The 25,117-nt window shown below is 39.2% G+C and overlaps 1 protein-coding gene across 1 annotated transcript in view; it reads right to left on the reverse strand.

Annotated features, from left to right (window-relative positions):
• Positions 1-25,117, reverse strand: part of fig4a (FIG4 phosphoinositide 5-phosphatase a) — a 146,995-nt gene that overhangs the window by 40,909 nt on the left and 80,969 nt on the right. The window contains exons 17-21 of the mRNA XM_056240510.1: positions 24,406-24,544; positions 14,455-14,513; positions 7,123-7,270; positions 5,736-5,819; positions 1,195-1,390 (exon numbers count right to left, since the gene is read on the reverse strand). Coding sequence (XP_056096485.1) covers positions 1,195-1,390; positions 5,736-5,819; positions 7,123-7,270; positions 14,455-14,513; positions 24,406-24,544 — 626 coding nt within the window. The remainder of the gene's footprint in view (positions 1-1,194; positions 1,391-5,735; positions 5,820-7,122; positions 7,271-14,454; positions 14,514-24,405; positions 24,545-25,117) is intronic.

The following is a 25,117-nucleotide window of genomic DNA, read 5'->3' on the forward strand; positions in this document are numbered from 1 at the left end:
GTCGCAACGATCATTAGATATTAACTTAGGGGCCGCTAACACGACACCGTTCTAGAGGAAAACCCTTAAAATAATTCGGATTGGATTTTCTGCGTTTTCCGCATCCGTAGCTCAAGCATTTCGAATGGTGTTTTGACAATTCAGAGCCACCAAATGACGAATACGAAAAAACGCATACGAAAATTTCAGACTCAGTGTGCAAGGACATTAAAGGAGTAGTTCACCTCCTGATAATTCACTCACCCCAATGCCATCCAAGATCTTCATGTCTTTCTTTCCTCAGTGGAAAGGAAATTAGTTTTTTGAGGAAAACATTTCAGGATTTTTCTCCACACAATGGACTTTAACGGTAACCAAATTATTGAAGTCCAAATCAATGCAGTTTCACAGCGCTTCAAGTGTCTCTGCACGACTCCAGCTGAGGAACAGGGTCTGATCTAGCCAAACCAGCGCTCATTTAAACAAATATTTATATACTTTTTTACCACAATTGTTGGTCTTGTGCTGGTCTGTGACGCGTCAGGCATTACGTCATCACGCTGGAAAGGTCACGCTGGACGTAGGCGTAAGCACCGCCCCATTGTTTACAAGCGTGGAGAAGGAGGATCGTTCAAATTTGATTGTATGTTGAATGACATATTTATGTCTTTGTGTCAGTTTGTTTAAAATGGTCCTTTCGTGTGTGTATCCTGGATGTTTAAAACAATGGGGCGTTACTTCCGCCTACGTCCAGCGTGACCTTCCAGCGATGACGTAATGCCTGACGCGTCACAGACCAGCACAAATCGAACAATTGTGGTTAAAAAGTAAATACATTTTTATTTTTTTAGAAAATGAGCGCTGGTTTGGCTAGATCAGACCCTGTTCCTCAGCTGGAGTCGTGCAGAGACACTTGAAGCGCTGTGAAACTGCATTGATTTGGACTTCAATAATTTGGTTACCATTAAAGTCCATTGTGTGGAGGAAAATCCTGAAATGTTTTCCTCAAAAAACTTAATTTCTTTTCCACCGAAGAAAGAAAGACATGAACATCTTGGATGGCATTGGGGTGAGTGAATTATCAGGAAATGTTCATTTTGAGGTGAACTACTCCTTTAATGCGCTCCGACCGCTCATTCACACGACAACACTTCCAGCCGCTACACTCATGCGCTCGAGTTACGTGTGCAGTGTAATAGGCAGCGGATGCGGTACCTCGTGTGTGCGGCTGCCGTCGCTCGGATCGGCCAGTCGGATCGGCGTGGAGCGCTGAGACCCGGTCCCATCATCCTCACGCTCTTCCTCAGACTCGTCCTCAGAGCTGCTGGAGATCTGCTCTTCAGTGGGAGGAGGAGGAGCGCTGGCCGCAGTCTTCCTCTGCAACACCAGGTCCTCCTTACTCGACTTATTACTGCAAACCAAGAGCAAGATTATCAGCGGAAGAAAAAACGGTTGCCATTCACATTCATGCAAATCACTAAGAGCCGCTTTTGAATGTGCAAGCTGCAAGGCGGACGTTTCTTGTGTTTAATAGAATAAATATATCACAAAATAGTGCAATACAAAAATGCACCAGTATGTATCGTGGAGAGTTACAATATGGGCCCTATCACACACTCCGGCGCGACGCCAGTGTGTTTGGCTAGTTTCAGCCCGACGCACTTTTCATTTTCACGTCCTGCGCCGCGTTGTTTAAATAGCGAATGCATTTGTGCGCATCTGTGGCCCATGGGCTGCTGGTCTGAGAGCGAGTGTGTGTTCAGGAGCACTGATGAACGCTGCTATTCTGAGGAACTGAAATAGACTGAGTCGTCGACCAACTGAACCCTGGGCTGAAGTCAGTGGCGCAGTGTTTCTTTCGTTATTTAAAGAGTGCGTTAGTAATGTGTGTCTATAGGCGGGTCCACAACACACACACTCTGCTTATTACACAAACACACACACACACCCTGCTTATTACACAAACACACACACACACACCCTGCTTATGACACACACACACTCTGCTTATTACACACATATTCTGCATATTACACACACACACACACACACACACTCTGCTTATTACACACACACTGCTTATGACACACACTCTGCTTATTACACACACACTCTGCTTATTACACACACACATACACAATCTGCTTATTACACACATATTCTGCATATCACACACACACACACACACACACACACACTCTGCTTATTACACACACACACACACACACACTGCTTATGACACACACTCTGCTTATTACACACACACTCTGCTTATTACACACACACACATACACACTCTGCTTATTACACACATACACACACTCTGCTTATTATATACACACACTCTGCTTATTACAAACACACACACACACACACACACACACACACTGCTTATTACACACACACACACTCTGCTTATTACACACACACTCTACTTACACACACTCTGCTTATTACACACACACACTGTTTATTACACACACACCCACACTGCTTATTACACACACAGGGACACACAGCAGCACACAAACATGGCAAATATTGAAAATAAAAGGATTACAATGTAAAATATTATTGTGTACATAAAGATATGTTGAATTTTGGCTCGTCCCGTAGATGGTCTGCTTGCGCTTTAACCTCACACACACACACACACACACACACACACACACACACACACACACACACACACACACACACACACACACACACACAGACACACACAGACACACACGCACTTCAGTCATTTATCGACTGTGATTGAGTTTCTCGACCTATGGCTCACAGCTTATAAAAACTTTTTCACATTATTCCAATTTTGACTTTGGGGTTTTCATATCTGTAAGGCATAATCATCACAATTATAACAAATAAAGGCTTGAAATATCTCACTTTGCATGTAATGAGTCTATATAATATATTAGTTTCACCTTTTAAGTTGAATTACTGAAATAAATTAACTTTTGCACCATATTCTAATTTTTCGAGTTTCACCTGTATATACACTCACCGGCCACTTTATTAGGTACCCCATGCTAGTAACGGGTTGGACCCCCTTTTGCCTTCAGAACTGCCTCAATTCTTCGTGGCATAGATTCAACAAGGTGCTGGAAGCATTCCTCAGGGAGTTTGGTCCATATTGACATGATGGCATCACACAGTTGCCGCAGATTTGTCGGCTGCACATCCATGATGCGAATCTCCCGTTCCACCACATCCCAAAGATGCTCTATTGGGTTGAGATCTGGTGACTGTGGAGGCCATTTTAGTACAGTGAACTCATTGTCATGTTCAAGAAACCAATTTGAAATGATTAGAGCTTTGTGACATGGTGGAAGTAGCCATCAGAGGATGGGTACATGGTGGCCATAAAGGGATGGACATGGTCAGAAACAATGCTCAGGTAGGCCGTGGCATTTAAACGATGCCCAATTGGCACTAAGGGGCCTAAAGTGTGCCAGGAAAACATCCCCCACACCATTACACCACCACCACCAGCCTGCACAGTGGTAACAAGGCATGATGGTTCCATGTTCTCATTCTGTTTACGCCAAATTCTGACTCTAACATCTGAATGTCTCAACAGAAATCGAGACTCATCAGACCAGGCAACATTTTTCCAGTCTTCAACTGTTCAATTTTGGTGAGCTCTTGCAAATTGTAGCCTCTTTTTCCTATTTGTAGTGGAGATGAGTGGTACCCGGTGGAGTCTTCTGCTGTTGTAGCCCATCCGCCTCAAGGTTGTGCGTGTTGTGGCTTCACAAATGCTTTGCTGCATACCTCGGTTGTAACGAGTGGTTATTTCAGTCACTGTTGCCCTTCTATCAGCTCGAACCAGTCTGGCCATTCTCCTCTGACCTCTGGCATCAACAAGGCATTTCCGCCCACAGAACTGCCGCTCACTGGATGTTTTTTCTTTTTCGGACCATTCTCTGTAAACCCTAGAGATGGTTGTGCGTGAAAATCCCAGTAGATTAGCAGTTTCTGAAATACTCAGACCAGCCCTTCTGGCACCAACAATCATGCCACGTTCAAAGTCACTCAAATCAACTTTCTTCCCCATACTGATGCTCGGTTTGAACTGCAGGAGATTGTCTTGACCATGTCTACATGCCTAAATGCACTGAGTTGCCGCCATGTGATTGGCTGCTTAGAAATTAAGTGTTAACGAGCAGTTGGACAGGTGTACCTAATAAAGTGGCCGGTGAGTGTATATATGTATATATACACACTGTACTTAATTGTTGTTTTTGCCATTGGAGATTCAACAGCGGTGTTCCTGATTATCAAGTATATATTTTGCATTATTGTTTTATGAATGGCCGCAAAAAAAACGAAATCCTGCAGGAAACAGTGCCGGGAAGAGAAGCTCAGGGCACACAGATATGAATATTTATCATATAAAAGCATATTAAAGCACAAATCAACTTGTTTTCAAGTACATAAGGTAGATTCCCGTTCACACCTGAACAACATCAGACAGCTGCTCACACACCATCAATATTCACACGCTAGGAAACACGAGTGAAACACTGATTGCTTTTCCAGCAGAGAAGGTCACTGACTGTACATGAGAGTGTGTGTTTCTGAAAGAGGGCACATTATTTTTCACATACTGACATTGTTTTTTTTTGGTCGGCTGGATCAGTGTGTTGTGATTGGTCGAGCGCTTCGAGCGTGTTTGGGAAATGTCCCGCCCCTTTCCATAACCGCCAGTTTAACACACTACTAACTAACTCAACCAGGCCCCGCCCCTTTATTCTGCGTATGAATTATTATTATTTTTTTTATAATTATGTTTATTGAATTTTCATTATAATACAAATATAACAAGACATCACAAAAAAATAAAAAAAAATAAAGGAACACAAATTGCTCAGATTTGTGTACAGGTGAAACTCAAAAGTGCAAAAGTTCATTTATTTCAGTAATTCAACTTAAAAGCTGAAACTAATATATTATATAGACTCATTACATGCAAAGTGAGATATTTCAAGCCTTTATTTGTTATAATTGTGATGATTATGGCTTACAGATATGAAAACCCCAAAGTCAAAATTAGAATATTGTGAAAAGGTTTTCATATCTGTAAGTCATAATCATCACAATTATAACAAATAAAGGCTTGAAATATCTCACTTTGCATGTAATGAGTCTATATAATATATTAGTTTCACCTTTTAAGTTGAATTACTGAAATAAATGAACTTTTGCACCATATTCTAATTTTTGAGTTTCACCTGTAAAACAGAACTACACCATAATAAAACAGATTAGAGAAAAAAAGAAAAGAAAAAAACTTATTTTAAAAAGATGGTTCAACGTCCAGAGAGTTATACAATTACAAAATTCCTTGTAATATAATGAGTTTGCAAATAGTCCAGATATGGCGTCCAGACTTCATAAAACTGGCGTGTTTTTTGATGTAATACATAAGCAAGACTCTCCAGGGGAATCAACTCAAAAATGACTTTATCAACCTTCAAGAGATGGAGATTTATCACTGATCCAATGAAGTAAAATATTTTTTTCTGGCAGCAAAGGATAGAATATTATGCAATTTCTTATTAGGAGATGCGTCCATTAGGTATACCCAACCGTATGAATTATTATAATGAGGAATATTGAGACGTGTTCGTTCCCGGAAGAAACTCAGGACTACAATGGAGGCGTTTCAGGAGTTCAGAAACACTGACACTGATATAGAGAATTATTAAACATTAAATAATAAATTAGAGCAAATATCTCAGACTCACCCCAACACAGACTTGGCGCTCTCGTCTGGTTTGCGAACAGTGAACGGACTGGGGTCGAGCCCGACTGACTTCGGCATGAACTCCCTAAAATCAAACACAAGAAAGAGAAATTATGCATAAGCATGAATATTAATCTTTTTTTGGCAAATGTAGAAAAACATTGTGAGCACAAAAAGTATTTAAAGGGATAGTTCAGCCAAAAATGAAAACTGTGTCATCGTTTACTCACACTCATGTCGTTCCAAACCCGTATGAAATTAATATTTACTTTAATATTTTACTTCAATAATTAAATCGATTTTTACTGTAATATCCATTTAAATAAATAAACAAATAAATAAATATTTAATTAAGAATTCATTTAAAAAATAATTCTTTTAATTTATATTTATTTAAATATTTAAATTGCTTTTTACTTAAATATTCATTTAAATAAATAAATAGACAAAAGATAATGAATATAAATAAATATTTAAAAATAAAAATGTATACTTATACTAAATATTAATTTGTTTATTTTGGTTTAAATATGTATTTATTTGAATTAATATTCAAGCAAATATTTATTTTTGTATTTGTTTATTTTAATTAATATTTAAGGAAATATTAATTTAAATATTTAATTGATTAAAGTAAATATTTATTTGTTTATTTTGTTTACTTATTTGAATTAATATTTAAATAAACAAACACAAAAATAAATATTTGCTTGAATATTTAAAATTTAGATTACATTTTAATGAATACTTGAATATAAAACACAAAATACTATGTACTTATAACAATATTTTACTCATAGATATGACATAAAAATAACAATGTTCTTGAAGACCCCAGCATGAAGAGCTCCAGTTGTAAGTGTGTGTTCTGCTACGGTTTCATTTTTCGTTGGCGAAATAAAGGAAAACAAACAATATTGACAATATTGTGTCTAAAATGTAACACAATTTTAGCTTATTGTTCATTTAACTGTTGTATCAAATAAATATCACATTTGTTCTGGAGAAAACGGCACTCTTGCGCATGTGATATTGTAGCTAATATAGCCTAACTATATAATATGATATAAATATAAGACAAAAACTCCTTTGGGGACATAACTAAGAATAAATAAAGATTGATTTCACAATTAAACTGACATTTACCCATTTTCTTCTCCTCCTCCTCCTAGCAAATCCACAAAGATAGAATAATAAAAAATAATATGTATGCTAATTAGATTTGTCTTAGTCAAAGTGTCATCCAAGACCTCTCATAAGTAAAAATAAGACTTTTTATGGCCTTAAAATTTTAAAAATCTAATTTAAGACTTTTTAATGATCTGTGGGAACCCTGAATTATGACTATGCAAGTGTGTGTGCATGTAAAGGTGTGTGTGCCCTCTGACCTGGAGGAGTTGGTCATGGCGATGCTAAAGGTGTCGTCGAACGAGGTGAGCTCGTACGGTCTGAAGGACTCGCTGTAGATGTCGATGCTCTCGTCATATCGGTTCACACGCTTCACCACGACCTTCCTCCTGTTGCTCTCACACTGGGCTGAAACACATTCAGAAGACCTTATGATTCAACACACACACACAACTCCAGTTACAGCATCTCACATCCGCCAATCACAGGGTTGCTGCACACTTTTTAAAGTCGTATACGGGATATCTAACTTTACTTCGCTATATTACTATTAAATCCTAATCTAATTATGACAAACTATATATGGTTGGAAATGTCTAAGACTCCTAAATAGATATTTGACTGCTGTTTTTTGCTACAAATTATGTAGGAAGAGTAACCGATGATTTTTTGACAAGAGTGCACCTCAAAAAAATCTGCATCATAACAGGAGTTCTGACCTTTGTCACAAAAAGTTGACGCACACACCTTTAATAATTGAAACTTTGATTTTCATGCTAAAAGTTCATAATAAAACATATAATCTAGTATTTTTGAATAAAAAATTATAATAAAATATTATCCTCTAAAAAGTATAATATATATTTTATCCTCTAAAATATAATATTATCTTTTTTTATCGCTTTTTTATTATATCACATATTTTAGTAGTTATCATAAATTAGGTATCATTTGAAAGCTAACAAACTCAGAATTTATCCTGTGAAACCCGTTTTGAAATTGAATGTTGCGTTACCATAGAAACGGTACTCTAAAATATTTTATCAGGCTCCTCCCCTTTTGGGCATCATTATATTTCATAATTTTATGATCAAAACCTTTTCTAATCTTGACAAAACACATATTGTCAGAAAGGTCTGAGTCTCAAGGTTCCAAATTTTGTGACAGAATTGATATTTGGACAGAAATTTATTAATTTGTTAAGGTAGAATGTTTACAACTAAATTCAATGGAATGTATGTCACCCGGTGGCTATTTTTGGTACTACGCCTAAACAAAATCTCATGGGAACTTCAATTTTTGTGATATCGACTTCAAATTTGGAACATAACTTGGTTAGATATATGGCTTTGATTTTATAGTAATTTTAGAGTAAAATTTTTTTTGTAAAATATATATTTCATATAAAATAAAAAATATATAGTACAGTATATTTGATTTACTGTAAATTTAAACTTCCATAACTTTTTCATACTTTCATTTTTTTAAGTGTTTTCACTTCAGCAATTATCTGAGTGTTTCCTTTAAAACAAGACCAAACTTAGGTCTATATTCCAAAGCATTCTTGAATTACAACCATTTAAGTTAGAATAGTGCATTTTAACCCCCATTCTCAAAAAGGGGCGTGACAGCGAAGGGGTTAAGGCTTTTTAAGACTTTTTTTGAAGAAATAAAAACGATTGCTGTACATTAGGGGTGTGCAATATTGACAAAATCTCGATATTTCCAAAGTTTTGTCGATTATAATGTGTTTTTGTGGCTGGTTTAGGTCTGTTGTTGACAGCTGATTCATGAGAATATTCATATTATTCATATGCGGTGGTCAGTTCACAGCAGTGATGGAAATCAAAATTTTTATTAAAATGATATATATTTGCCACCTTAAATTGATTTCCAGGGGCATTTTTACCTATATAAGTGCATTTTCCCCAAACTTATTAGATGTATGCATCACCTTTCATGTCAAATTCTAACATTCAAATTAAATAATAACACAATACCACTGTTACCAAATTAAATCATTAAATCAAAATCCATCTTTGCAGTGCAGAGACGACACAGAAGCCGCTTCAGAACTGGCATTAATGTTTTTACAATTTTACGAGATTTTTTTTTATTCAATATTTAAATATGAAATTATTTCTAATTTGAACTTTTTAAATAAAAGGGTACTTTTAAATATGAAACTAAAACCAATTGACAATATTGTGTCTAAAATGTAACACAATTTTAACTTATTGTTCATTTAACTGTTGTATCAAATAAATATCACATTTGTTCTGGAGAAAACGGCACTCTTGCGCATGTGATATTGTAGCTAATATAGTCTAACTATATAAATTATGAAAAAAATATAAGACAAAAACTCATTTGGGGACATAACTAAGAATAAATAAAGAATGATTTTACAATTAAACTGACATTTAACCATTTTCTTCTCCTCCTCCTCCTAGCAAATCCACAAAGATAGAATAATAAAAAATAATATGTACGCTAATTAGATTGTTTTAATTTGGTAAAGCGTTTAGATTTGTCTTAGTCAAAGTGTCATCCAAAATGTAAGACCTCTCATGAGTAAAAATACGACTTTTTATGGCCTTACATTTTAAAAATCTAATTGAAGACTTTTTAAGGATCCTGAATTATGACTTATAATTGTGAGATTGCGTTTCCGATCGGTCGCTCATGAACCTCGATTCGATCAGGACTCCAACTTAAAGCAGTAGTTCACTTTACAATTAAAACTTCCTGATCATTTACTCTCCCCCACGTCATCCAAGATGTTCATGTCTTTCTTTCTTCAGTGGAAAACAAATTAAGGTTTTTGAGGAACACACTCCAGGGTTTCTCCATATAGTGACTCAATGGGGTCCAACGGGTCGAAGGTCCAGATGTGAGTTTCAGTGCAGCTTCAAAGTCTCGACACGATCCAGCCGAGGAATCAGAGTCTGATCTAGACAAACCAGTGGACATTTATAACAAAATAAACATTTATATACTTTTAACCACAAATGCTGGTCTTGCACGAGCTGTGATGCGACACACATTACGTAATCAGGGTGAAAGGTCAAGCGGGACGTAGGCGAAAGAACAGACCGAGTGTTTACAAAGCGAACGTGCAAAGACTAAGTCAAACGCCCTTTACAAAAAAATAAAAATACGTTATAATATAGTTAAAACAACTATGTGGGATGATTTTGAAGTCCTACTCTCCCTTTTCCACGCGTGACCTTTCAACGCGATGACGTAATGCGTGAAGCCGTGGATGTGCAAGATGAGCATTTGTGGTTAAAAAGTATATAAATGTTTATTTTTGTTATAAAATGGTGGATGGTTTGTCTAGAAAAAAATAAATTTTTCCAACAAAATTTTAATATTTTAATTTGAATGCAACGATGTATCCTTAGCAACACGTCAGCGATAAATTATAAAACAAAATAAAAAATATCTAAAACAAAAGACATTGACATAAGGCGAGAGTAGTGCTGGTTAAAAGTTTGTGTTTACATAATATATATGTGTGTGCTGTGTATAATTCTTTTGTATATATAAATACATATATATTTTTGTAAATATAAATGAGTTGCTATCTGTTTCTGATGCAGAAAAGTTAGTTCATGCATTCATGACCTCGAGACTAGATTACTGTAATGCTTTATTAGCTGGTTGTCCTGCATCCTCAATAAACAAGCTACAGTTAGTGCAAAATGCAGCTGCTAGAGTTCTTACTAGGTCAAGAAAATATGATCATATAACACCAATTTTATCATTTCTACACTGGTTACCTATTAAGTTCCGTATCAATTACAAAGTACTACTACTGACCTATAAAGCCCTAAATGGTTTAGCTCCTGTGTATTTAATGGACCTTCTATCGCCCTACAATCCATCGCGTTCTTTAAGATCACTAAATTCGAGGCTTCTGGTCATTCCTAGGATATCTAAGTCCACTAAAGGAGGGAGGGCGTTCTCACATTTAGCTCCTAAACTCTGGAATAGCCTTCCTGATATTGTTCGAGGCTCTGACTCGCTGTCCCAGTTTAAAACTAGATTAAAGACGCATCTCTTCAGCCAAGCATTTACATAATGCTTACCTTTTATACCACTGCTGAATCAGATCAAATGCATTTAATACTATTAAACTTGAAGAGACTGTAGGTTATTTGTATAGGTTGCATAGTATTAACAGTCATTACGTTCCTGTGTATATTGCGTGAATGACTGGGGGTTGGGCAGATATTGTGTTGCGGTAGGTAGTATGCCATACGGAACCGTTGTCCACTGAAACTGCCTGTTCACGCACCAGTGGGGCTCGACAGCCTTACTGTGCGTTCACACCGGACGCGAATAGCGCGTCAAATTCGGGTCTACCACGTCTAGTTTGACGCTTGACCACTTTGTGTTAATTCGCGTGTCAATGGCGAAATTGACGCGCGTAAAAACAAAAGTTTGAAGCGAAATTTACGCGCGTCAGAGGCGAAATCCGGAGGCGAAAGTTTCGAAACCCGTTGGCGGCCATCTTTTTAGATGTTTATCGAGCATTAGCATTAGCATTATTCGAGAGAGTCACCGCTCGTATATGCTCTGGAGAGCAGAAACAGCTGCGTAGGGGACATCGTCGCTGTACTCGGGTCCACCAGACCCTCCGGAGGGTTTCAGGAGTTTCACAATTTGCTCCAGGAGCTAGGTTTGGTGGACCTAATGGTGAGGACGCTGACGAGGACAGCGTAGGCCGTATAAGCCCTCGGCCTCGAGTGGTCTAGCTATGCCTGTCGAGCCCGCGCTCTACAGCCCGGCGCGAGGTTCACCCTCGCCCGCATCCACCTAATCTGTCATTTATTTTTGTTTTGATAATAAATGAAGCCAGCCTCCAAAAGTGATTAATCTGTCCTGTGATTTTTCTCTCTCTCTCACACATCACTGTCCAGACATGAACTTATATGTTGGTTGTCTTTACATTATAATAATATTTCATATAATCTAGATATGGAATAAATAGCATTCAATGCAAAATGAATATGTGTCATATATTGAAATCAAGTTTTATGTGATAAAATATTTGCTTTGTTGTGCATTAGAACCACAGTCATATATTACAAAATAATTTATTGAAGCATCCAGATACTTCACCACGTGACAGCAGCAAGCAGGCTCCTGATTGGTTAACGCGGCGCGAATTGACGCAGAAGTTCAGATTTTTCAACTCGGGCGGCAGACGCGAATTCGCGTCAAACGCGTGAATGCACAAATAGCACTAACTAAATCATTCGCGCTTAACGCACCAGACGCTCAAGACGCGCGAATGAGGCGTATTCGCGTCTACCGCGCCTCATTCGCGCCGCAGGAATTTTTTACGCGCGTAACGCGTCTTTGCATTGACTTAACATTGAAATCACTCGCGCCTGACGCGCTATTCGCGTCCGGTGTGAACGCACCATTAGTCAACGGGTTGGCGCGTATGGTTGGGTTGCGGAGAGATTGTGAGATTGTGGTTAGGTCTCAGCAGCAGGAGGGACGTAGAGGTCAGTAAGCTGGGCTGAGTTGAGTGGGGGACGGAGGGGGGTGATTTTGGGACGCAAGAGTCACTGTCTTCATGTTTTATCATTTACGCCTGTGTTATGGAAATCATCATTATGAACAGCAGCTACGCTAATTATTTTCCCTTTTCGCTTTTCTGCTGTTATCTCGGGACGCGAGTCCCGAGAAAATGGCGTTCGTCAGCTCCAGTTTGTATCCAGCCTCTCACGGAGACTTCAGATGCTCCAATCACAAAGCCTGTGAAGAGACGACTCAACACCGGCGATATGGACTCTCTATGGTGGACGGCACTGATCCTCAACAACTCGTCTTAATACCGCCGTGATTACTTGGACTTCCAAAAGATGGAAATGGACAAATACTCTAAATGTTCCGATCCAATCTGACTTGTAATGCTGCCCGAATCATGCACTGTTCCTCCGTTGGCCAGAGGAGAACTGGCCCCGACTGAGTCTGGTTTCTCCCAAGGTTGTTTTCTCCATTCTGTCCCTGATGGAGTTTTGGTTCCTTGCCACTGTTGCCTTGGCTTTTGGCTTGCTTAGTTGGGGACATTTAATATTCAATAATATTATTGATCTGCCTTACTTAAGGTGGACGTTGACGCAATTTTCTTTTAGAAACAAACTTTGTTATATTGTTTTTGTTATATTGTTTTCATGTTATCACTGTGAAGCGCTTTGATACAATCTGTATTGTAAAAAGCGCTATATAAATAAAGGTGACTTGACTTGACACACACATGCATTTATTTAAGAAAAATGTGTTATTTATATATAATATAAATTATGTATATACATGCAAATATTTCTTAAATGTATACATGCATGTGTGTGTATTTATATATAGAAAATAATTAATTTTTACACACACACATATATTATGTAAACACAAACTTTTATTTTGGATGCGATTAATCGTGATAAATCGTTGCCCATCACTAGGGTTAAGGTTTAGTTTTTCTTGTTTAAACAACAACCGTAAGTATTACGGGAATTGCATTACAGGAAAGCATAAGATCCCGAAAATCATCTTTTCCACAGTGAACATATAATGGTTAACCTTAGGCCATGAGACGGGACCCCAAATTTGGGCTACCGGTAGCATTTTGAGGGATTAAATTTCTTTTTGATTTTCATGAAGGTACACATCTCTAGTGTTGGAAAATGTGTGATAGCATCCGATCCGTGGTAGCTTTCATTAGAAATCAACACTTATATCATCCTACCTCAAGGTAAGGTGTTCAGTGACTACAAGAGAGAAAAATGTATCCTTTTATAATTTAAAAATTTTATTTAATTTTTTTTATAATTTTTTTTATTTTAAAAATGTATAAAATGTATAAAATTTTATAAAATTTTTATAAAATTTTTATAAAATTTGTATAAAAAGTTTATAAATTTTTTATAACATTTTATAAAAATTTTATACAATTTAAAATTGATTTAAAGATAAATTCATTTATCATTTTTCTTGACATATGTTTGAAAATCGTCCTCCGTAACCAAAAACTACCTTGAATCTAATGCTATCACACATTTTTCAAATACAGGGTCATATACCTACACAAAAATCACCATGCGGTTTAATCCCTCAAAATGGTACCAATCAACCCTCTGTCTCACGGCCTACCTGCAGTCAAACAGCATTATATGTTCACTCACTGGAAAATATGATTTTCCTGATTTACAGTCGGGATCTTTTAGCTCGTTTCTGAAGCGTGTGTTTGTTCAGAGCAGATTCTACAAATTCTACTGATTCCTCGGCTGGATCGTGTCGAGACTCTGAAGCTGCACTGAAACTCACATCTGGACCTTCGACCCGTTGGACCCCATTGAAGACACTAAATCACAATCCTCGAATGTCTTCCTCAAAAACCTTCATTTGTTTTCCACTGAAGGAAGAAAGACATGAACATCTTGGATGACGTGAGGGAGAGTAAATGATCAGGAAGTTTTAATTCTGAAGTGAACGAATCCTTTAAACGACTAGGTTTCTGGTTAATATGTAACCACACGTCTCTCATATCGGTGTTTATGGCTGAGTAAAGTGATCACCTTCATCGTACGGTAACGGGAGGAACGTCAGCACTCCGTCAGACCACCAGTGTGTGTAACTGCAGGAGAAAACATACAGGTGACGTCAAACTCTACAATAGAAACACCATGTTATTTTGGGAAGTCGTACCATAACATGCACCATGTGATATGGCAGTATATGAACATGGTTATAGTAAATATCAAAATACCATGATATTACGATCTGTACCATGGTATCACCTCAGTACTGTTTTCTAAAGGGCAGTGTAACACAAAAATATATAATTGTAATATTTAGAAAAATTATATATGAATTGTATGGTAACAGTTTACAATAACGTTTCATTCGTTAACATTAGTAAACTAAATTAGTTAACATGAACTAATAATTCTACAGTTTCTACAGCATTTATTAATCTTTTTTAATGTTAATTTCAACATTTACTAAAACATTATTCAAATCTGTTAACATTAGTTAATGCACTGTGAACTCACATGAACAAACAATTAATAACTATTTTTAGTAACAAATCCTAAAAAAAGATTAATAAATACAGAAACAAATTAAACCTTATTGTGAAGTGTTACCAATTATATAATAATATAATATAATATATAAAAAATGTAAATGATTAATATACACATATACATGACAAACACACACGTAAATTATAACGTGTATATTAATTTCTAATTAAACCGAGCATAAATTAATTTCATAACAAAGAATATAATACAATTAATTAAATGTATTTGCACATACTGTACTAATGTGTATATATACACATTTCCATTAATAAATATATACACATTTATTTATATTAAATTACAAATATAATTTTTATTAAAGATTATAATAATTATATAATTGTTTATATATCTCATATATGTAAAACAAAAAATTATTTTAACAAATAAATTGTATATATGCATATATCTGTGTGTCTAATGTGTGTGTGTGTGTGTGTGTGTGTGTTTAATTAATTTATTATAATATTATATAATAAAATTTATATTGGTAATATAATATACAACAAACAAATACATAAATATGTCTTAATATAATAATAATAATAGTAAATATAACACTAATGTGTAGATATACTTTTCAATTTATAATCTCAGGGGTTCGTACATATTTTAATGAAAAATTTAATGAAAAATTAAATCCCATGACTTAAGGACTTTGGGATTTCAAAGACTACAACCAGCACTTATCAAATCCCAAAAAATGAAACACTAATTCCATATATATATTGTATTTCAATAATAATTCAAGCACTTTTCAAGTACTTTTTCTTAAATATGTCTGTTCTCAAGGGTTTTCCAGGACTTCAGAACCTCACGCACTTTGTACGAACCCTGTATTATTATTTTTTTGCGAATTTGAGGCGATTTTTACAAAAATAATATCAATCCAAAAATCTTAATGGGAACTAAAAATATGATACGTTTGTTTCTTGTGATTTAAGGGTGAACTCAGATTCACACACATACATGAACACACTGTCCTAGCCATCAGTGAACTGAATGGAAACACATGCATGTGTGTGTGTGTGTGTGTGTGTGTGTGTGTGTGTGTGTGTGTGTGTGTGTGTGTGTGTGTGTGTGTGTGTGTGTGTGTGTGTCCTCGAACACGAACTGTCCTTTCAGAGACAATCTGACTACAATTTCCGAAAACAGGTCAGACTCGTTTCATTTCGTTTTGTGTCTGATAATAGTCGAACCATCAGCGTAAGGCTTTGTCACATCGTCCATTATGCAAGCGGCATCACAAAGACATGCGGAGTCCGACTGCAGGACACTAAACTGGGTCACGGGACACACACACACACACTTTAACATCACAGGGCAATAAAATAATAAAGCACAAACTCCAGAGAGGAATGGATGGACGCAGAGCTGAAGATGGCGAATGAAACGAGGTGGAAAAAACATTTTGATGTTTACACAATTTACGATCTAAAGGCAATGAAACACCAACCAGAACCTGTTCATACTGCCGTTTACTAAGGCAAGCATCACTACACTGTTACTAAGTCACAGCTAAGGTTGGGAATCGAATACTTGTTATAAAATTAAAATTTCAATTCCATTACAAGGTGTAACACAAACTGATATTCACTCAGTCGGTGTAACACAAGCTGACATTCACTCAGTCGGTGTAACACAAGCTGACATTCACTCAGTCGGTGTAACACAAGCCGATATTCACTCAGTCGGTGTAACACAAGCTGACATTCACTCAGTCGGTGTAACACAAGCTGACATTCACTCAGTCAGTGTAACACAAGCTGACATTCACTCAGTCGGTGTAACACAAGCTGACATTCACTCAGTCGGTGTAACACAAGCTGACATTCACTCAGTCGGTGTAACACAAGCTGACATTCACTCAGTCGGTGTAACACAAGCTGACATTCACTCAGTCGGTGTAACACAAGCTGACATTCACTCAGTCGGTGTAACACAAGCTGACATTCACTCAGTCGGTGTAACACAAGCTGACATTCACTCAGTCGGTGTAACACAAGCTGATATTCACTCAGTCGGTGTAACACAAGCTGACATTCACTCAGTCGGTGTAACACAAGCTGACATTCACTCAGTCGGTGTAACACAAGCTGATATTCACTCAGTCGGTGTAACACAAGCTGACATTCACTCAGTCGGTGTAACACAAGCTGACATTCACTCAGTCGGTGTAACACAAGCTGACATTCACTCAGTCGGTGTAACACAAGCTGACATTCACTCAGTCGGTGTAACACAAGCTGATATTCACTCAGTCGGTGTAACACAAGCTGATATTCACTCAGTCGGTGTAACACAAGCTGATATTCACTCAGTCGGTGTAACACAAGCTGACATTCACTCAGTCGGTGTAACACAAGCTGACATTCACTCAGTCGGTGTAACACAAGCCGATATTCACTCAGTCGGTGTAACACAAGCTGACATTCACTCAGTCGGTGTAACACAAGCTGACATTCACTCAGTCAGTGTAACACAAGCTGACATTCACTCAGTCGGTGTAACACAAGCTGACATTCACTCAGTCGGTGTAACACAAGCTGACATTCACTCAGTCGGTGTAACACAAGCTGACATTCACTCAGTCGGTGTAACACAAGCTGATATTCACTCAGTCGGTGTAACACAAGCTGACATTCACTCAGTCGGTGTAACACAAGCTGACATTCACTCAGTCGGTGTAACACAAGCTGACATTCACTCAGTCGGTGTAACACAAACTGACATTCACTCAGTCGGTGTAACACAAGCTGATATTCACTCAGTCGGTGTAACACAAGCTGACATTCACTCAGTCGGTGTAACACAAGCTGACATTCACTCAGTCGGTGTAACACAAGCTGATATTCACTCAGTCGGTGTAACACAAGCCGATATTCACTCAGTCGGTGTAACACAAGCCGACATTCACTCAGTCGGTGTAACACAAGCCGACATTCACTCAGTCGGTGTAACACAAGCTGATATTCACTCAGTCGGTGTAACACAAGCTGACATTCACTCAGTCGGTGTAACACAAGCTGACATTCACTCAGTCGGTGTAACACAAGCTGATATTCACTCAGTCGGTGTAACACAAGCTGACATTCACTCAGTCGGTGTAACACAAGCTGACATTCACTCAGTCGGTGTAACACAAGCCGATATTCACTCAGTCGGTGTAACACAAGCTGACATTCACTCAGTCGGTGTAACACAAGCTGACATTCACTCAGTCGGTGTAACACAAGCTGACATTCACTCAGTCGGTGTAACACAAGCTGACATTCACTCAGTCGGTGTAACACAAGCTGATATTCACTCAGTCGGTGTAACACAAGCTGACATTCACTCAGTCGGTGTAACACAAGCTGACATTCACTCAGTCGGTGTAACACAAGCTGACATTCACTCAGTCGGTGTAACACAAGCTGACATTCACTCAGTCGGTGTAACACAAGCTGACATTCACTCAGTCGGTGTAACACAAGCTGACATTCACTCAGTCGGTGTAACACAAGCATTCACTCAGTCGGTGTAACACAAGCTGATATTCACTCAGTCGGTGTAACACAAGCTGATATTCACTCAGTCGGTGTAACACAAGCTGACATTAACTCAGTCGGTGTAACACAAGCTGATATTCACTCAGTCGGTGTAACACAAGCCGATATTCACTCAGTCGGTGTAACACAAGCTGACATTCACTCAGTCGGTGTAACACAAGCTGACATTCACTCAGTCGGTGTAACACAAGCCGATATTCACTCAGTCGGTGTAACACAAGCTGATATTCACTCAGTCGGTGTAACACAAGCTGACATTCACTCAGTCGGTGTAACACAAGCCGATATTCACTCAGTCGGTGTAACACAAGCCGATATTCACTCAGTCGGTGTAACACAAGCTGACATTCACTCAGTCGGTGTAACACAAGCTGACATTCACTCAGTCGGTGTAACACAAGCCGATATTCACTCAGTCGGTGTAACACAAGCCGACATTCACTCAGTCGGTGTAACACAAGCTGACATTCACTCAGTCGGTGTAACACAAGCTGATATTCACTCAGTCGGTGTAACACAAGCATTCACTCAGTCGGTGTAACACAAGCTGACATTCACTCAGTCGGTGTAACACAAGCTGATATTCACTCAGTCGGTGTAACACAAGCCGACATTCACTCAGTCGGTGTAACACAAGCTGACATTCACTCAGTCGGTGTAACACAAGCTGATATTCACTCAGTCGGTGTAACACAAGCTGACATTCACTCAGTCGGTGTAACACAAGCTGACATTCACTCAGTCGGTGTAACACAAGCTGATATTCACTCAGTCGGTGTAACACAAGCTGATATTCACTCAGTCGGTGTAACACAAGCTGACATTCACTCAGTCGGTGTAACACAAGCCGATATTCACTCAGTCGGTGTAACACAAGCCGATATTCACTCAGTCGGTGTAACACAAGCTGACATTCACTCAGTCGGTGTAACACAAGCTGACATTCACTCAGTCGGTGTAACACAAGCCGATATTCACTCAGTCGGTGTAACACAAGCCGACATTCACTCAGTCGGTGTAACACAAGCTGACATTCACTCAGTCGGTGTAACACAAGCCGATATTCACTCAGTCGGTGTAACACAAGCTGACATTCACTCAGTCGGTGTAACACAAGCTGATATTCACTCAGTCGGTGTAACACAAGCTGACATTCACTCAGTCGGTGTAACACAAGCTGATATTCACTCAGTCGGTGTAACACAAGCTGACATTCACTCAGTCGGTGTAACACAAGCTGACATTCACTCAGTCGGTGTAACACAAGCCGATATTCACTCAGTCGGTGTAACACAAGCTGACATTCACTCAGTCGGTGTAACACAAGCTGACATTCACTCAGTCGGTGTAACACAAGCTGACATTCACTCAGTCGGTGTAACACAAGCTGACATTCACTCAGTCGGTGTAACACAAGCTGATATTCACTCAGTCGGTGTAACACAAGCTGATATTCACTCAGTCGGTGTAACACAAGCATTCACTCAGTCGGTGTAACACAAGCTGACATTCACTCAGTCGGTGTAACACAAGCTGACATTCACTCAGTCGGTGTAACACAAGCTGACATTCACTCAGTCGGTGTAACACAAGCTGACATTCACTCAGTCGGTGTAACACAAGCATTCACTCAGTCGGTGTAACACAAGCTGACATTCACTCAGTCGGTGTAACACAAGCTGACATTCACTCAGTCGGTGTAACACAAGCATTCACTCAGTCGGTGTAACACAAGCTGATATTCACTCAGTCGGTGTAACACAAGCTGATATTCACTCAGTCGGTGTAACACAAGCTGACATTAACTCAGTCGGTGTAACACAAGCTGATATTCACTCAGTCGGTGTAACACAAGCTGATATTCACTCAGTCGGTGTAACACAAGCATTCACTCAGTCGGTGTAACACAAGCTGATATTCACTCAGTCGGTGTAACACAAGCTGATATTCACTCAGTCGGTGTAACACAAGCTGATATTCACTCAGTCGGTGTAACACAAGCTGATATTCACTCAGTCGGTGTAACACAAGCATTCACTCAGTCGGTGTAACACAAGCTGATATTCACTCAGTCGGTGTAACACAAGCTGATATTCACTCAGTCGGTGTAACACAAGCTGACATTCACTCAGTCAGTGTAACACAAGCTGACATTCACTCAGTCGGTGTAACACAAGCTGACATTCACTCAGTCGGTGTAACACAAGCTGACATTCACTCAGTCGGTGTAACACAAACTGACATTCACTCAGTCGGTGTAACACAAGCTGATATTCACTCAGTCAGTGTAACACAAGCTGACATTCACTCAGTCGGTGTAACACAAGCTGACATTCACTCAGTCGGTGTAACACAAACTGACATTAACTCAGTCGGTATAACACAAGCTGATATTCACTCAGTCGGTGTAACACAAGCTGATATTCACTCAGTCGGTGTAACACAAGCTGATATTCACTCAGTCGGTGTAACACAAGCTGATATTCACTCAGTCGGTGTAACACAAGCTGATATTCACTCAGTCGGTGTAACACAAGCTGACATTCACTCAGTCGGTGTAACACAAGCTGATATTCACTCAGTCGGTGTAACACAAGCTGATATTCACTCAGTCGGTGTAACACAAGCTGATATTCACTCAGTCGGTGTAACACAAGCTGATATTCACTCAGTCGGTGTAACACAAGCTGACATTCACTCAGTCAGTGTAACACAAGCTGACATTCACTCAGTCGGTGTAACACAAGCTGATATTCACTCAGTCGGTGTAACACAAGCTGACATTCACTCAGTCGGTGTAACACAAGCATTCACTCAGTCGGTGTAACACAAGCTGATATTCACTCAGTCGGTGTAACACAAGCTGATATTCACTCAGTCGGTGTAACACAAGCTGACATTCACTCAGTCAGTGTAACACAAGCTGACATTCACTCAGTCGGTGTAACACAAGCTGATATTCACTCAGTCGGTGTAACACAAGCTGATATTCACTCAGTCGGTGTAACACAAGCTGACATTCACTCAGTCGGTGTAACACAAGCCGATATTCACTCAGTCGGTGTAACACAAGCTGACATTCACTCAGTCGGTGTAACACAAGCATTCACTCAGTCGGTGTAACACAAGCTGATATTCACTCAGTCGGTGTAACACAAGCTGACATTCACTCAGTCGGTGTAACACAAGCTGATATTCACTCAGTCGGTGTAACACAAGCCGATATTCACTCAGTCGGTGTAACACAAGCTGACATTCACTCAGTCGGTGTAACACAAGCTGATATTCACTCAGTCGGTGTAACACAAGCTGACATTCACTCAGTCGGTGTAACACAAGCCGATATTCACTCAGTCGGTGTAACACAAGCTGATATTCACTCAGTCGGTGTAACACAAGCTGACATTCACTCAGTCGGTGTAACACAAGCTGATATTTACTCAGTCGGTGTAACACAAGCTGACATTCACTCAGTCGGTGTAACACAAGCCGATATTCACTCAGTCGGTGTAACACAAGCCGATATTCACTCAGTCGGTGTAACACAAGCTGACATTCACTCAGTCGGTGTAACACAAGCATTCACTCAGTCGGTGTAACACAAGCTGATATTCACTCAGTCGGTGTAACACAAGCTGACATTCACTCAGTCGGTGTAACACAAGCTGATATTCACTCAGTCGGTGTAACACAAGCCGATATTCACTCAGTCGGTGTAACACAAGCTGACATTCACTCAGTCGGTGTAACACAAGCTGATATTCACTCAGTCGGTGTAACACAAGCTGACATTCACTCAGTCGGTGTAACACAAGCCGATATTCACTCAGTCGGTGTAACACAAGCTGATATTCACTCAGTCGGTGTAACACAAGCTGACATTCACTCAGTCGGTGTAACACAAGCTGATATTTACTCAGTCGGTGTAACACAAGCTGACATTCACTCAGTCGGTGTAACACAAGCTGACATTCAGTCAGTCGGTGTAACACAGGCTGACATTCACTCAGTCGGTGTAACACAAGCTGACATTCACTCAGTCGGTGTAACACAAGCTGACATTCACTCAGTCGGTGTAACACAAGCGGATATTCACTCAGTCGGTGTAACACAAGCGGATATTCACTCAGTCGGTGTAACACAAGCGACATTCACTCAGTCGGTGTAACACAAGCTGACATTCACTCAGTCTGTGTAACACAAACTGACATTCACTCAGTCGGTGTAACACAAGCATTCACTCAGTCGGTGTAACACAAGCTGACATTCACTCAGTCGGTGTAACACAAGCTGACATTCACTCAGTCGGTGAAACACAAGCTGACATTCACTCAGTCGGTGTAACACAAGCTGACATTCACTCAGTCGGTGTAACACAAGCTGACATTCACTCAGTCGGTGTAACACAAGCATTCACTCAGTCGGTGTAACACAAGCTGATATTCACTCAGTCGGTGTAACACAAGCATTCACTCAGTCGGTGTAACACAAGCTGATATTCACTCAGTCGGTGTAACACAAGCTGACATTCACTCAGTCGGTGTAACACAAGCTGACATTCACTCAGTCGGTGAAACACAAGCTGACATTCACTCAGTCGGTGTAACACAAGCTGACATTCACTCAGTCGGTGAAACACAAGCTGACATTCACTCAGTCGGTGTAACACAAGCTGACATTCACTCAGTCGGTGAAACACAAGCTGACATTCACTCAGTCGGTGTAACACAAGCTGACATTCACTCAGTCGGTGTAACACAAGCTGACATTCACTCAGTCGGTGTAACACAAGCATTCACTCAGTCGGTGTAACACAAGCTGATATTCACTCAGTGGGTGTAACACAAGCTGACATTCACTCAGTCGGTGTAACACAAGCATTCACTCAGTCGGTGTAACACAAGCTGATATTCACTCAGTCGGTGTAACACAAGCTGATATTCACTCAGTCGGTGTAACACAAGCTGACATTCACTCAGTCGGTGTGACACAAGCTGACATTCACTCAGTCGGTGTAACACAAGCTGATATTCACTCAGTCGGTGTAACACAAGCTGATATTCACTCAGTCGGTGTAACACAAGCTGATATTCACTCAGTCGGTGTAACACAAGCTGATATTCACTCAGTCGGTGTAACACAAGCTGACATTCACTCAGTCGGTGTAACACAAGCTGACATTCACTCAGTCGGTGTAACACAAGCTGATATTCACTCAGTCGGTGTAACACAAGCTGACATTCACTCAGTCGGTGTAACACAAGCTGATATTCACTCAGTCGGTGTAACACAAGCTGACATTCACTCAGTCGGTGTAACACAAGCTGACATTCACTCAGTCGGTGTAACACAAGCTGACATTCACTCAGTCGGTGTAACACAAGCTGACATTCACTCAGTCGGTGTAACACAAGCTGACATTCACTCAGTCGGTGTAACACAAGCTGACATTCACTCAGTCGGTGTAACACAGGCTGACATTCACTCAGTTGGTGTAACACAAGCTGACATTCACTCAGTCGGTGTAACACAAGCTGACATTCACTCAGTCGGTGTAACACAAGCTGACATTCACTCAGTCGGTGTAACACAAGCTGACATTCACTCAGTCGGTGTAACACAAGCTGACATTCACTCAGTCGGTGTAACACAAGCTGACATTCACTCAGTCGGTGTAACACAAGCTGACATTCACTCAGTCGGTGTAACACAAGCTGACATTCACTCAGTCGGTGTAACACAGGCTGACATTCACTCAGTCGGTGTAACACAAGCATTCACTCAGTCGGTGTAACACAGGCTGACATTCACTCAGTCGGTGTAACACAAGCTGACATTCACTCAGTCGGTGTAACACAAGCTGACATTCACTCAGTCGGTGTAATATTACCTGTGGCGCTGGTGTGGGAGGCTCATGGTGTTACTGTGGTGAAGGTAGAAGTCTGTGGGCAGTTCCCAGAGATGAGGCTTTGATTCAGACGGCTGGAAGACCTGCAGGAACAGGTTTATAGCGTCCTGTCTGTCTGCATCTGAGAGAGAGACACACACACACACACACACACACACACACACACACATTACATACATAACACTTCTCATGTCTGACCAAATCTTAGTTTAAGCTTTTTTTACATTCATGCATTTGGCAGATGCTTTTATCCAAAGCAACTTGCATTGCATTCAATGCAATCTACATTTTATTAGCTCAAGCATTTACAGGTTTTCTGCATCTGAGAGAGAGACAACATTACTTATATAACACTTCTCATGTCTTAGTCTTGACCAAATCTTAGTTTAAGCTGTATTTCATTTAGTTTTTGTTTGTTTTGTTGTATCCAAAGTGACTTGCATTGCACTTTATTTATTATTAAATTTAAAATAATTGTATTAATATTATTTACATTACATTATATTTAACCATTTGGCAGACATTTCAACCAAAGCAAATATTATTACACACATTTGAATTTTTTTATTCAATTATTTATTTTATACTTTGTCAATTTTACTTATTTTTGTATTTATTTTATAATTTATTGTATTTAACAGTATTTTATTTAATTGTACAATTTTATTTAATATTTTATCATTTAAGTGCCACT

Source organism: Rhinichthys klamathensis, unplaced genomic scaffold (genome assembly GCF_029890125.1).
Source record: "Rhinichthys klamathensis goyatoka isolate OS25496 unplaced genomic scaffold, OSU_Roscu_1.1 h1tg000602l_1, whole genome shotgun sequence".
Lineage (NCBI taxonomy): Eukaryota > Metazoa > Chordata > Actinopteri > Cypriniformes > Leuciscidae > Rhinichthys > Rhinichthys klamathensis.